We start from the raw sequence: 15000 nt of genomic DNA on the forward strand, positions 1-15000 counted from the left end.
GACACACAGTCACACACTGAGGACTGGAGGAGTGTGTGCACATCAAATATGATTCAGTGGGATTTATAGGAGTTAAAAGCAATAATTCACCAAAAAAAACCTAAATTCTGTAATTTATTCACACTCATGTTGTTCCTAACCCTGAATAATGTAGTTCTTCACTTACAGTCAGACCGAAGTATACACAGACACTTCTACATCTCTCACATCATCAGTTTATTCACTATAGTTTAGAGAACGGTGATGAAATATGACAGAACTCAGTTGATATCTGACAGGTTTTGTCCATCCTTCTGTTAGACTGTCTCACACACACACACACACACACACACACACACACACACACACACACACACACACACACACACACACACACACACACACACACCTTCTGTTAGACTGTCTCTCACACACACACACACACACACACACACACACACACACACACACACACACACACACCTTCTGTTAGACTGTCTCTCTCACACACACACACACACACCTTCTGTTAGACTGTCTCTCTCACACACACACACACACACACTCTCTCACACACACACACACACACACACACCTTCTGTTAGACTGTCACACACACACACACACGCACACAGTTGATATCTGACAGGTTTTGTCCGTCCTTCTGTTAGACTGTCTCACACACACACACACACACACACACACACACACACACACACACACACACACACACACACACACACACACACACACACACACAGGTTTTGTCCATCCTTGTGTTAGACTGTCTCACACACACACTCTCTCACACACACACTCTCTCACACACACACTCTCTCACACACACACACACTCTCTCACACACACACACACACACACACACACACACACACACACACACACACACACACACACACACACTTCTGTTAGACTGTCTCACACACACACTCACACACACACACACACACACACACACACATGAATTATGTTGAATATCTGTCAGCTGGTAAATTTAACTACACAATTAGATAATACCAGTTTAGCTCAACCAGTGACCAAGCAATGCTTCATGTGTTCAGTGTGTGTGTGTGTGTGTGTGTGTGTGTGTGTGTGTGTGTGTGTGTGTGTGTGTGTGTGTGTGTGTGTGTGTGTGTGTGTGTGTGTGTGTGTGTGTGTGTGTGTGTGTGTGTGTGTGTGTGTGTGTGTGTAAAGAGCATTAGCAGTTACACACACACACTTCAGCAGAACATGATCAGCTCAGAGTGTCTGGATAATGCCACTGGTAGTCGCTGTATGAAGAGTTATTGTGTATAATATCTCACAGTTTATGTGTTCTGCTCTCCTCACTTACAGAGATGAACTATAGTGTCCTGCACACACTAGTGAAAACATATCAATAATCATATCTGGTGTCTGAGTAATGTTTGGCTTGCCTGTATATATCATGTTTGGTTTGTTTGTTTCAGAGGCTCATTGAGCAAGTCGAACAGCGCTCTGAAATAATCCCAGAGTAAGTGACGGAGAATGTTTTCAACTTTCTTTAATTTAAAGCTGAAGCCGTGAGTAATGTCGAGCGTGTGGATCATGTGTCCTCCACTGATGCCGTGAGGAATCACTGTTCTCTCGCAGGTATCAGCAGCTCTTGGATGAGATCCACCAGTGTTATCTGGACCAGAGAGAACTCCTGCTCAGTCCCAGTATAAACTCCACCATCACGGACCTCACCGGCCAGAACAACAAGGATCACTGCGCTCTGGTGAGCCAATCAGCTTCCGCCGCTCTTCAGGGAAGTCATGCTAACATCAGCGCTAGTTATTGTGTTCTTATTATTCCTCCTCCACAGAACCGCTTGCAGGAAAATTATGAAATTTGGCACAAAGATGGAGAACAGTCTGAATATTAACCACAGCAAATTTGGAGTCTCTAACTCATTCCCTCTAGCGCCACCAAGTGTCCGAACTAACTTTAAACTTCGATTGCACCATATGACGTAATTTTACGCAATGAACACCTACTTTTTAAACTCGTTCTTGGCGGTTAGTCTGATTTGAACAAACATTGGTTCAGATCATCTTCAGATCATGTTTGTAAAAGTTAGGTCAAAGCTTTTTGATAGACCCAACCGCTTCTGAATAACACGCGAGCGGATTTGAGGATGCAAAGCTATATCTCGAAGACGTAGAGCACGTCAAAATCTGCTTTTTATTGCTATTTATTGACGAAGCTGCTTAGCCATACACTCTAGTTACTAATTTTGTATTGGTTAATGTTTTTATCTTGTGTTTTGACCGGGAGCTTAGTACTTAGTTTCGTTCCTTCATATAAAACTGTGTATGGAATGACAATAAAAGACCCTTGAACCTTGAAAGGTATGCAAGGCTGAATCTCCACAACGCTCTAGTGTATTGAAACAAATATTGGTACGTGTCGTCACAAGCATGACCTGAGGCTACTTGCAAAGTTTCGGCACAGCGCCACCTGCTGGTCAGGAGATATACAAGTCAAATGATAGCCAATTTTTTCATGTCGTCCAATTTATGGCGTCGCCCATTTAGAACTCATTAGCATATTGTTACAAAACTCGTATGTGTCTTTGGCACCATGCCCTGAAGGTACTCCTAAAGTTTAGAGACAGCGCCACCTTGAGATCAAATTATAATGAAATTTCAAAACATGCTAATGTTTTTGATTAATTTTGCTTATTTTAATTCGACTTTAAGTTATACCGAGGACAATCATACCAATTATGTCAAAATTGCTGTCCAATATTTTGAATGTCTTTGAAAACATCCTTTTTTGAGCTTCTTCCAATGAACATTGATCCAATTTTAGCCATATTCAGACTTTGCTGGCAAAAAGTTATTCAAAGATTTCTGATAGACCAAACCGTCTTCGGACGAACACATCATCAATATTGATGGCATGATGCAAAGCTGATTCTAAAACTCATATTTACACCAAACTTTGTGTGTGTCATTGTTTCTTCACACTGACCACATGACATCAATTTGGTTTCAGCACCACCTACTGGTCACAAATCATAAGCATTTTATTATGTTACTATTGATTTGATCATTTTCACCCGTTTTGACTAAAATAATGTAAAAATGCACCCAGCCATGCTTTACTTATCATGCCTTTTTTGAGCTTCACATTTGTCTGAAGTTGTGGAAGTTCAGAATGACCATTTTTGCAGTTTTGTTTTTGCTTGTGTGTTCGCTCTTGACTGAAAGTAACATGGGACATTGGGATGTTGTATCTTAGCATTTCAAGGACAATGTAATTCCTAATGATATGCGCTCATTACTGAAGATGTTCAGCTGGTGATGGGAGATGTTGTGTTCCAGGTGCGCAGTGGCTGTGCGTTCATGGTCCACGTTTGTCAAGATGAACACCAGCTGTACAATGAGTTCTTCTCCAAGCCCTCGCCCAAACTGGAGTGAGTCCCAGACACTCGTCATGTTCACGGAATCATCCAAACATGAACACTTGTATTGTTCTGACCCGGAATTATTGTCTTTACTGCATGAAAGAAAGTCTTTTCTTTTTTTTAAAGAAATTAACGCTTTTATTAAACAAGGATGCATTCAAATGATCAAAAGTGACAGTAAATACTTTTATAATCAGGGTTTGAAATTAACTTTTTCACTCACCGGCCAATTTGGCTAAACATTTTTTAAGTTTCTACTAGTCAAAAAAGAAAAGAAAAGAATGAACTAGATTAATTACGTCACAGCTTATATATATATATATATATATGTATGTATATCTATTATAAAATTTGGATTTCATACATTTCTTATTCAAACTAAATCCAGGCATCCAGCATTTCATCCACTCTTTCATCCTCATCTCCAAATATGTGTTTTATAATGTGGACAGATCAATACAGTACAAAGAAGATCAAAACAAATGTAGCATGTTGGAAAATAACAGTCTTTTCTGTTCACCAAATGCTTTTTAATGTTCCCTATTGCTTCAATGCAAATGAGCAAGCGTGCCGTTATGTGTTGTGTAGTGACGTGTGTGTTCAAGTAAGCCAGATATCAGCAGATTCTGTGCAATACGCTGTATAATATATCATGATGACTCACGAGTACTTGCACGAACTTCCCCAGCAAACTGAGTAAACGTAATAAGTAACGCCATCTTGGCTCGTGATTTGACAGCGTTCCCCGCCACTGTTGATTTGTACCCGCATTTGACGGGTGTTCATTTCAAACCCTGTTTATGATGTTTAAAAGATTGGCTTTGATATGAATGCTGCTGCTGTGAACTCTCAGTGAGCTGCTGGAGAAGCTGTGCCTGTCGCTGTATGACGTGTTGAGGCCTCTGATCATACATGTGGTGCATCTGGAGACGCTGGCGGAGCTCTGTGGCATTCTGAAGAACGAGATGCTGGAGGACCACGTGCAGAACAACGGTAAAGAAGCGCTGGCTATTTTACATTCGTCCTTGCCTCCGGGCATTTTGACCCGGGAATTGTTTTAAAAACTGAGTGTTCATCAGGGGGTCCGAGACTCCAGGACTTTTGTCGCACTTGAACCACGAATACACAAAAAAAATGTAATGAAATCGAGGAGTTCTGTGGTTGAAATTTTAAAAAGTAACAAATTCTCGTGCCTGTAGTTCTGAACTGGATCCTCCTCCAAAGCGCAATGCGTTGTGGGTAATATTAGCTGTTATAGTGAGCACGGATCCACCGGAAATTCCACACTTATTTTAATCTCACAGACTATGTAGGATGAGTAGTATGGACATTGAGACGCAGTATTTCTCCCAACAGAAAGAAGTGATTCTGAACTGAAACGAGTCGTCAGTAACTCCTGCGTAGGTTTGTAACTAATTAGCATAATGCCCACCTGTGGTATTGATTGGCTGAGCAGCGTCTCTTAGCTCCGCCCTCTAACACTAGTGTATCTGAGACTGGAAGAGTTCGGTTCGTGTTGTTCATGTCGAGAAGACGCTGTGTTCTGAGATCGAGACGGTAAAACCCTCGCCATCGTCACTGTTCCTATCACTGTGATCAAGAGCTGAGATTCAGATATGATAATGAGCGTTTGCTTTCTGACCAATCACAGCAGAGCAGCTCTCAGAGAGGCGGGGCTTAGAGACTGAATCTTTGATCTGAGCGTTTCAGAGACTGACAGAAAACAGCAGATTTTTCGACCTTGGATGCGTGTAAATCTATTCTTAGGAACCTTTAAAATGACATAATGGCGGCACTTTAATTGTTACAGAGATTTTACATGTTTTGTAAACTTTAAAATTAAAGTTTTTTATGAGTACATGTAGTAATGTAGTCGTGTACTGTATGTATCATAAAATATCAATATTGCAGCAGAAGTGAATCAATCAAAACTAACTTTATCTGGACAATAGCTTTATTCTTTATTCTAAAATACGGACCCCAAGCTTCTGAGCGGTAGTGAGTGTGTAAAGTGAGCTGTGATTGGTTGTCTCAGAGGTCCAGCTGTCGGCGTTCGACGCGCTGGTGAAGCAGATGCTGGAGGACGTGCAGGAGCGGTTGGTCTACAGAACACACATCTACATCCAGACCGACATCCTCGGGTACAACCCTGCTCCGGGAGACCTGGCCTATCCCGACAAACTGCAGATGATGGAGGTGCGCCGCAGGACCGTCAGTGTGTTCGTCATCAGAAGGGTTGATCAGGGAATCCTCATCTGCGGTTTCTGTTGTAGAAAATCGCCCAGAGTCTGAAAGAGGAGCAGATGAAGCTGAGCTCGAGCTCGTTCTCTGACGTGCAGCTGGAGGAGGACCACAGGAAGCTCATCGGCTCTGGTGTGTGTGTGTGTGTGTGTGTGTGTCAGGACACGTCGTTTCTGGAATCTTCAGAGTATAATCTAGTCATTAATCTGCTGTTCCCCCAGAAGCTCGAGTGCAGGGCTCAGTTTCTCCTGCAGATCTGCATGGCATGTGGTATCCGACGGTTCGACGCACGCTAGTCTGCCTGTCCAAACTCTACCGCTGCATCGACGTGAGCAATTCATAATTACACATTAATTATATCTATGTGTCTGTCTGTTTTATATATCCTTTTGTCTTGTCAATCTCAAGCAGTTGAGATCATAATAAAATGTTCTTCTTTCAGACAAATACAATCGGAGTAATATATAAAAAATGTCAGTAATTTACATTTACATTTACATTTAGTCATTTAGCAGACGCCTTTATCCAAAGCGACTTACAACTGAGGACTACAACAAGCGAGTCATCGTGAAGAAGCAAAAATAACGCAAGAAGTGCTCAAAATACAAAGTTCTGGAATTGCTCAGAGTAGCATAAGCCAAAACAAGGGAGGGTAAAGGAGAGGGTTTTTTTTTTTTTTTTTTTTTATGTCAAGTGCTCACGGAAGAGATGAGTTTTCAGTTGTCTTTTGAATGTGGTCAGGGATTCTGCATTCCGGACGAGGGTCGGGAGATCATTCCACCAGCAAGGAACCGTGAATGAGAATGTTCTGGAGAGTGATTTTGTGGCTCTCTGTGATGGTACCACGAGCCGTCGCTCATTCACCGATCGCAGGTTTCTGGTAGGGATGTAGACTCGTAGGAGCGAGTGAAAGTAGGAGGAGCTGAGCCTGTGGTCGATCTGTAAGCAAGCGTCAATGCCTTGAACTTGATGCGAGCAGCGAGTGGTAGCCAGTGCAGAGAGATGAACAGAGGAGTGACGTGGGCCCTTTTGGGCTCGGTGAAGACAAGACGGGCTGCAGCATTCTGGATCATCTGTAGAGGTTTAATTGCACATGATGGAAGACCAGCCAGAAGAGCATTGCAGTAATCAAGCCTAGAGATAACCAAGGCCTGGGCGAGAAGTTGTGTTGCATGCTCAGTTAGGAAGGGCCTGATCTTCCTGATGTTGTGCAGTGCAAACCTGCATGATCGAGCTGTCTTTGTGATGTGGTCTGTGAAGGTCAGATGCTCATCAAATGTTACTCCAAGGTTTCTGATCGACCTTGATGGGGTGATTAAAGTTGAATCTAGCTGGATAGTAATAACATGTTTGTCCTGTAGAGGGCAGTGTTTCAGGGTCAGTAATAACAGTTTGTCCTGTAGAGGGCAGTGTTTCAGGGTCAGTAATGACATGTTTGTCCTGTAGAGGGCAGTGTTTCAGGGTCAGTAATAACAGTTTGTCCTGTAGAGGGCAGTGTTTCAGGGTCAGTAATAACAGTTTGTCCTGTAGAGGGCAGTGTTTCAGGGTCAGTAATAACAGTTTGTCCTGTAGAGGGCAGTGTTTCAGGGTCAGTAATAACATGTTTGTCCTGTAGAGGGCAGTGTTTCAGGGTCAGTAATAACAGTTTGTCCTGTAGAGGGCAGTGTTTCAGGGTCAGTAATGACATGTTTGTCCTGTAGAGGGCAGTGTTTCAGGGTCAGTAATAACAGTTTGTCCTGTAGAGGGCAGTGTTTCAGGGTCAGTAATAACAGTTTGTCCTGTAGAGGGCAGTGTTTCAGGGTCAGTAATAACATGTTTGTCCTGTAGAGGGCAGTGTTTCAGGGTCAGTAATAACAGTTTGTCCTGAAGAGGGCAGTGTTTCAGGGTCAGTAATAACAGTTTGTCCTGTAGAGGGCAGTGTTTCAGGGTCAGTAATAACATGTTTGTCCTGTAGAGGGCAGTGTTTCAGGGTCAGTAATGACATGTTTGTCCTGTAGAGGGCAGTGTTTCAGGGTCAGTAATGACATGTCTGTCCTGTAGAGGGCAGTGTTTCAGGGTCAGTAATAACATGTCTGTCCTGTAGAGGGCAGTGTTTCAGGGTCAGTAATAACATGTCTGTCCTGTAGAGGGCAGTGTTTCAGGGTCAGTAATAACATGTCTGTCCTGTAGAGGGCAGTGTTTCAGGGTCTGTCACAGGAAGCGCTGTCGGCCTGCATCCAGTCTCTGCTCAAAGCCTCTGATGTCATTCAGAAGAACAAGGTGAGGATCAGGATCTTTCCATCAGTCTTTCTTACATGAGGAGTTCAAACAAAAGCACAAGGAGATGAATGAAGGAATCCAGCTGAACATAATTAAAATATGTGTGTGTGTGTGTGTGAGAGTGAGTGTGAGAGTGAGTGTGAGAGTGAGTGTGAGAGTGAGTGTGAGATTGAGTGTGTGTGAGTGAGTGAGTGTGTGTGAATGAGTGTGAGAGTGAGTGTGAGTGAGTGAGTGTGAGTGTGAGTGTGAGAGTGAGTGTGTGTGAGAGTGAGTGAGTGAGAGTGAGTGAGTGAGTGAGTGTGAGTGAGTGAGTGAGAGTGAGTGAGAGAGTGAGTGAGTGAGTGAGTGAGTGAGTGAGTGAGAGTGAGTGTGAGAGTGAGTGTGAGAGTGAGTGTGAGAGTGAGTGTGTGAGTGAGTGAGTGTGAGATGTGAGTGAGTGAGTGAGTGTGAGAGTGAGTGTGAGAGTGAGTGAGAGTGAGTGTGAGAGTGAGTGAGTGTGAGAGTGAGTGTGAGTGTGAGTGTGAGTGTGAGTGTGAGAGTGAGTGTGAGAGTGAGTGTGAGTGTGAGAGTGAGTGTGAGAGTGAGTGTGAGTGTGAGAGTGAGTGTGAGAGTGAGAGTGAGTGTGAGAGTGAGTGAGTGTGAGAGTGAGTGAGTGTGAGAGTGAGTGAGTGAGTGTGAGAGTGAGTGAGTGTGAGAGTGAGTGAGTGAGTGTGAGAGTGAGTGAGTGAGTGTGAGAGTGAGTGAGTGAGTGTGAGAGTGAGTGAGTGAGTGTGAGAGTGAGTGAGTGAGTGTGAGAGTGAGTGTGAGAGTGAGTGTGAGTGAGTGTGTGAGTGTGTGAGTGTGTGAGTGTGTGTGAGAGAGTGTGAGAGTGTACAAGTGTGAGTGAGAGTGAGAGAGAGTGTGTGAGTGTGAGAGTGAGTGAGTGTGTGTGAATGAGTGAGTGTGAGAGTGAGTATTAGTGTGAGTGTGAGAGAGAGTGAGAGTGAGTGTGAGAGTGAGTGTGAGTGAGTGAGTGTGAGTGAGTAAGTGTGAGTGAGTGAGTGAGTGAGTGTGTGAGTGTGTGAGAGTGAGTGAGTGAGTGAGAGTGAGAGAGTGAGTGAGTGAGTGTGTGTGAGTGTGTGTGAGTGAGTGTGAGTGAGTGAGTGAGTGAGTGTGAGAGTGAGAGTGAGTGTGAGAGTGAGTGTGAGTGTGAGTGAGTGTGTGTGAGAGTGAGTGTGTGTGAGAGTGAGAGAGTGAGTGAGTGAGTGAGTGTGTGTGAGTGTGTGTGAGTGAGTGTGAGTGAGTGAGTGTGTGAGTGTGTGTGAGTGAGTGTGAGTGAGTGAGAGTGAGTGAGAGTGAGAGAGTGAGTGAGTGAGTGTGTGTGTGAGTGTGTGTGAGTGAGTGTGAGTGAGTGAGTGAGTGAGTGTGAGAGTGAGAGTGAGTGTGAGAGTGAGTGTGAGTGTGAGTGAGTGTGTGTGAGAGTGAGTGTGTGTGAGAGTGTGTGAGAGTGAGTGAGAGTGAGAGTGAGAGAGAGTGTACGAGTGTCAGTGAGAGAGTGTGAGTGTGAGAGTGAGTGAGTGAGAGTGAGAGTGAGTGTGAGAGTGAGAGTGAGTGTGAGAGTGAGAGAGTGTGAGAGTGTACGAGTGTCAGTGAGAGAGTGAGTGAGTGAGTGAGTGAGTGAGTGAGTGAGTGAGTGAGTGTGTGAGTGAGTGTGAGTGAGTGAGTGTGTGAGTGAGTGTGAGAGTGAGTGTGAGAGTGAGTGTGTGTGAGTGTGTGTGAGTGAGTGTGAGTGAGTGAGTGTGAGTGAGTGAGTGAGTGAGTGTGAGTGAGTGAGTGTGAGTGAGTGTGTGAGTGTGTGTGAGAGTGAGTGAGTGAGTGTGTGTGAGAGTGAGTGAGTGTGTGTGAGTGTGTGTGAGAGTGTGTGAGAGTGAGTGAGTGAGTGAGTGAGTGAGTGAGAGAGAGTGATTGAGAGTGAGAGAGTGTGAGAGTGTACGAGTGTCAGTGAGAGAGTGTGAGTGTGAGAGTGAGTGAGTGTGAGTGTGAGAGTGAGTGTGAGTGAGTGAGTGTGAGTGAGTGTGAGAGTGAGTGAGTGAGTGAGAGTGTGAGAGTGTACGAGTGTGAGTGAGAGAGTGAGAGAGAGTGTGAGAGTGAGTGAGTGTGTGTGAATGAGTGAGTGTGAGAGTGAGTATTAGTGTGAGTGTGAGAGAGAGTGAGTGTGAGAGAGAGTGAGTGTGAGAGAGAGTGAGTGTGAGAGAGAGTGAGTGTGAGAGTGAGTGTGAGAGTGAGTGTGAGAGTGAGTGTGAGAGTGAGTGTGAGAGTGAGTGTGAGAGTGAGAGTGAGTGTGAGAGTGAGTGTGAGAGTGAGTGTGAGAGTGAGTGTGAGAGTGAGTGTGAGAGTGAGTGTGAGAGTGAGTGTGAGAGTGAGTGTGAGAGTGAGTGTGAGTGTGAGAGTGAGTGTGAGTGTGAGAGTGAGTGTGAGAGTGAGTGTGAGAGTGAGTGTGAGAGTGAGTGTGAGTGTGTGTGAGTGTGAGTGAGTGAGTGAGTGAGTGAGTGAGTGAGTGAGTGAGTGAGTGTGAGTGAGTGTGAGTGAGTGAGTGAGTGAGTGAGTGAGTGAGTGTGTGTGTGTGAGTGTGTGTGAGAGTGTGTGAGAGTGAGTGAGTGAGAGTGTGAGAGTGTACGAGTGTGTGTGAGAGTGAGTGTGAGAGTGAGTGAGAGTGAGTGTGAGAGTGAGTGTGAGAGTGAGTGTGAGAGTGAGTGTGAGAGTGAGTGTGAGAGTGAGTGTGAGAGTGAGTGAGTGTGAGTGAGTGAGTGTGAGTGAGTGTGAGTGAGTGAGTGTGTGTGTGTGTGTGTGTGTGTGTGTGTGTGTGTGTGTGTGTGTGTGTGTGAATGAGTGAGTGTGAGAGTGAGTGAGTGAGTGAGTGTGAGAGTGAGTGAGTGAGTGTGAGTGTGTGTGAGAGTGAGTGTGAGAGTGAGTGAGTGAGTGTGTGTGAATGAGTGAGTGTGTGAGAGTGAGTGAGTGTGAGAGTGAGTGAGTGTGAGAGTGAGTGAGTGTGAGAGTGACTGAGTGAGTGTGTGAATGAGTGAGTGTGAGAGTGAGTGAGTGAGTGTGAGAGTGAGTGTGAGAGTGAGTGAGTGAGTGAGTGAGTGTGAGAGAGTGTGAGAGTGAGTGAGTGAGTGTGTGAGTGAGTGTGTGTGAGAGTGTGTGAGTGAGTGTGTGTGAATGAATGAGTGAGTGAGTGAGTGTGAGAGTGAGTGAGTGAGTGTGAGAGTAAGTGAGTAAGTGAGTGAGTGTGAGAGTGAGTGAGTGAGTGAGTGAGTGTGAGAGTGAGTGTGAGAGTGTGTGTGAGAGTGAGTGTGAGAGTGAGTGTGTGTGAGTGAGTGAGTGAGAGTGAGTGAGTGAGTGAGTGAGTGTGAGAGTGAGTGAGTGAGTGTGAGTGAGTGAGTGAGTGTGAGAGTGAGTGAGTGAGTGTGAGAGTGAGTGTGAGTGTGTGTGAGAGTGAGTGAGTGTGAGAGTGTGAGTGTGAGAGTGAGTGAGTGAGTGAGTGTGAGAGTGAGTGAGTGAGTGTGAGAGTAAGTGAGAGTGAGTGTGAGAGTAAGTGTGAGAGTGAGAGTGAGTGTGAGTGAGTGTGAGTGAGTGTGTGAGAGTGTGTGAGAGTGTGTGAGAGTGAGTGAGTGAGTGAGTGAGTGAGTGAGAGAGTGTGTGAGTGTGAGAGTGAGTGAGTGTGTGTGAATGAGTGAGTGTGAGAGTGAATATTAGTGTGAGTGTGATAGAGAGTGAGTGTGATAGAGAGTGAGTGTGATAGAGAGTGAGTGTGAGAGAGAGTGAGTGTGAGAGAGAGTGAGTGTGAGAGAGAGTGAGTGTGAGAGTGAGTGTGAGTGAGTGTGAGAGTGAGTGTGAGAGTGAGTGTGTGAGTGAGTGAGTGAGTGAGTGAGTGAGTGAGTGAGTGAGTGAGTGAGTGAGTGAGCGAGTGAGTGAGTGAGAGTGAGAGAGTGAGTGAGTGTGAGAGTGTACGAGTGTCAGTGAGAGAGTGAGTGTGAGAGAGAGTGAGTGAGTGAGTGAGTGTGTGAGTGAGTGTGTGAGTGAGTGAGTGAGAGAGTGTACGAGTGTCAGTGAGAGAGTGAGTGTGAGAGAGAGTGAGTGTGAGAGAGAGTGAGTGAGTGAGTGAGTGAGTGAGTGAGTGAGTGTGTGTGAATGAGTGAGTGTGAGAGTGAGTGAGTGAGTGAGTGAGTGTGAGAGTGAGTGTGAGAGTGAGTGAGTGAGTGAGTGTGAGAGTGAGTGAGTGAGTGTGAGAGTGAGTGAGTGAGAGTGAGTGAGTGAGTGAGTGAGTGAGTGAGTGAGTGAGTGAGTGAGTGAGTGAGTGTGAGAGTGAGTGAGTGAGTGTGAGAGTGAGTGTGAGAGTGAGTGAGTGAGTGAGAGTGAGTGAGTGAGTGAGTGAGTGAGTGAGTGAGTGTGAGAGTGAGTGTGAGAGTGAGTGAGTGAGTGAGAGTGAGTGAGTGAGTGAGTGAGTGAGTGAGTGAGTGAGTGAGTGAGTGAGTGTGAGAGTGAGAGTGTGTGTGAGAGTGAGTGTGAGTGTGTGTGAATGAGTGAGTGTGAGAGTGAGTGAGTGAGTGAGTGTGAGAGTGAGTGAGTGAGTGAGTGTGAGGTGAGTGTGAGTGAGAGTGAGTGTGAGTGTGAGTGTGTGTGAGAGTGAGTGTGAGTGTGAGAGTGAGTGAGTGTGAGAGTGAGTGTGAGAGTGAGTGTGAGAGTGAGTGTGAGAGTGAGTGAGTGAGTGTGAGAGAGTGTGAGAGTGAGTGAGTGTGAGAGTGTGTGAGAGTGAGAGAATGTGAGAGAGTGTGAGAGTGAGTGAGTGTGAGTGAGAGAGAGTGTGTGAGAGTGAGTGAGTGTGAGTGAGTGAGTGAGTGTGTGTGTGTGTGTGTGTGTGTGTGTGTGTGAAGGAGTGAGTGAGTGTGAGAGTGAGTGAGTGAGTGAGTGAGTGAGTGAGTGAGTGAGTGTGAGAGAGTGTGAGAGTGAGTGAGTGAGTGTGTGAGTGAGTGTGTGTGAGAGTGTGTGAGAGTGTGTGAGTGAGTGTGTGTGAATGAATGAGTGAGTGAGTGAGTGTGAGAGTGAGTGAGTGAGTGTGAGAGTAAGTGAGTGAGTGTGAGAGTGAGTGAGTGAGTGAGTGAGTGTGAGAGTGAGTGTGAGAGTGTGTGTGAGAGTGAGTGTGAGAGTGAGTGTGTGTGAGTGAGTGAGTGAGTGAGTGAGAGTGAGTGAGTGAGTGAGTGTGAGAGTGAGTGAGTGAGTGAGTGTGAGTGAGTGAGTGAGTGTGAGAGTGAGTGAGTGAGTGTGAGAGTGAGTGTGAGTGTGTGTGAGAGTGAGTGAGTGTGAGAGTGTGAGTGTGAGAGTGAGTGAGTGAGTGAGTGTGAGAGTGAGTGAGTGAGTGTGAGAGTAAGTGAGAGTGTGAGAGTGAGTGTGAGAGTAAGTGTGAGAGTGAGAGTGAGTGTGAGTGAGTGTGAGTGAGTGTGTGAGAGTGTGTGAGAGTGTGTGAGAGTGAGTGAGTGAGTGAGTGAGTGAGTGAGTGAGTGAGTGAGTGAGTGAGTGAGAGTGAGAGAGTGTGTGAGTGTGAGAGTGAGTGAGTGTGTGTGAATGAGTGAGTGTGAGAGTGAGTATTAGTGTGAGTGTGATAGAGAGTGAGTGTGATAGAGAGTGAGTGTGATAGAGAGTGAGTGTGATAGAGAGTGAGTGTGAGAGAGAGTGAGTGTGAGAGAGAGTGAGTGTGAGAGAGAGTGAGTGTGAGAGTGAGTGTGAGTGAGTGTGAGAGTGAGTGTGAGAGTGAGTGTGTGAGTGAGTGAGTGAGTGAGTGAGTGAGTGAGCGAGTGAGTGAGTGAGAGTGAGAGAGTGAGTGAGTGTGAGAGTGTACGAGTGTCAGTGAGAGAGTGAGTGTGAGAGAGAGTGAGTGAGTGAGTGAGTGTGTGAGTGTGTGAGTGAGTGAGTGAGTGAGTGAGCGAGTGAGTGAGTGAGTGAGAGAGTGTACGAGTGTCAGTGAGAGAGTGAGTGTGAGAGAGAGTGAGTGTGAGAGAGAGTGAGTGAGTGAGTGAGTGAGTGAGTGAGTGTGTGTGAATGAGTGAGTGTGAGAGTGAGTGAGTGAGTGAGTGAGTGTGAGAGTGAGTGTGAGAGTGAGTGAGTGAGTGAGTGTGAGAGTGAGTGAGTGTGAGAGTGAGTGTGAGAGTGAGTGAGTGAGTGAGAGTGAGTGAGTGAGTGAGTGAGTGAGTGAGTGTGAGAGTGAGAGTGTGTGTGAGAGTGAGTGTGAGTGTGAGTGTGTGTGAATGAGTGAGTGTGAGAGTGAGTGAGTGAGTGAGTGTGAGAGTGAGTGAGTGAGTGTGAGGTGAGTGTGAGTGAGAGTGAGTGTGAGTGTGAGTGTGTGTGAGAGTGAGTGTGAGTGTGAGAGTGAGTGAGTGTGAGAGTGAGTGAGTGAGTGTGAGAGAGTGTGAGAGTGAGTGAGTGTGAGAGTGTGTGAGAGTGAGAGAATGTGAGAGAGTGTGAGAGTGAGTGAGTGTGAGTGAGAGAGAGTGTGTGAGAGTGAGTGAGTGTGAGTGAGTGAGTGTGTGTGTGTGTGTGTGTGTGTGTGTGAAGGAGTGAGTGAGTGTGAGAGTGAGTGAGTGAGTGTGAGAGTGAGTGTGTGTGAGAGTGAGAGTGAGTGAGTGAGTGAGTGAGTGAGAGAGTGAGTGAGTGAGTGAGTGTGAGAGTGAGAGTGAGTGTGTGTGAGAGTGAGTGAGTGAGTGAGTGAGTGAGAGTGAGTGAGTGAGTGTGTGTGAGAGTGAGTGAGTGAGTGAGTGAGTGTGAGAGTGAGTGAGTGAGTGTGAGTGAGTGAGAGTGAGTGAGTGTGTGTGAGAGTGAGTGAGTGAGAGTGAGTGAGTGTGTGTGAGAGTGAGTGAGTGAGTGAGTGAGAGTGAGTGTGAGAGTGAGTGTGTGAGTGAGTGAGTGAGTGTGAGAGTGAGTGAGTGTGAGTGAGTGAGAGAGTGAGTGAGTGAGTGAGTGTGTGTGTGAGAGTGAGTGAGTGTGAGTGAGTGAGAGATTGAGTGAGAGAGTGAGTGAGTGAGTGAGTGAGTGAGTTTGTGTGTGAGTGTGAGAGTGAG

General features: G+C 45.8%; 1 protein-coding gene across 3 annotated transcripts in view; it reads left to right on the plus strand.

Moving 5' to 3' along the window:
- cog3 (component of oligomeric golgi complex 3) overlaps positions 1 to 15000 on the plus strand; it is a 35186-nt gene that overhangs the window by 9750 nt on the left and 10436 nt on the right. For 2 of the 3 annotated variants that reach the window (XR_013798243.1, XM_079617957.1), the window contains exons 9-16: positions 1446 to 1489; positions 1609 to 1735; positions 3327 to 3418; positions 4263 to 4402; positions 5445 to 5605; positions 5683 to 5782; positions 5872 to 5978; positions 7820 to 7909. Coding sequence is in view for 2 of the 3 variants with exons in the window: in XM_079617957.1 (XP_079474083.1) it covers positions 1446 to 1489; positions 1609 to 1735; positions 3327 to 3418; positions 4263 to 4402; positions 5445 to 5605; positions 5683 to 5782; positions 5872 to 5978; positions 7820 to 7909 (861 nt within the window). In the remaining variant the exon portion in view is untranslated. The remainder of the gene's footprint in view (positions 1 to 1445; positions 1490 to 1608; positions 1736 to 3326; positions 3419 to 4262; positions 4403 to 5444; positions 5606 to 5682; positions 5783 to 5871; positions 5979 to 7819; positions 7910 to 15000) is intronic. The other variant, XM_079617958.1, reaches the window with a different exon arrangement.

This window comes from Phoxinus phoxinus (assembly GCF_949152265.1).
Source record: "Phoxinus phoxinus genome assembly, chromosome: 7".
Taxonomy (NCBI): Eukaryota; Metazoa; Chordata; class Actinopteri; order Cypriniformes; family Leuciscidae; genus Phoxinus; species Phoxinus phoxinus.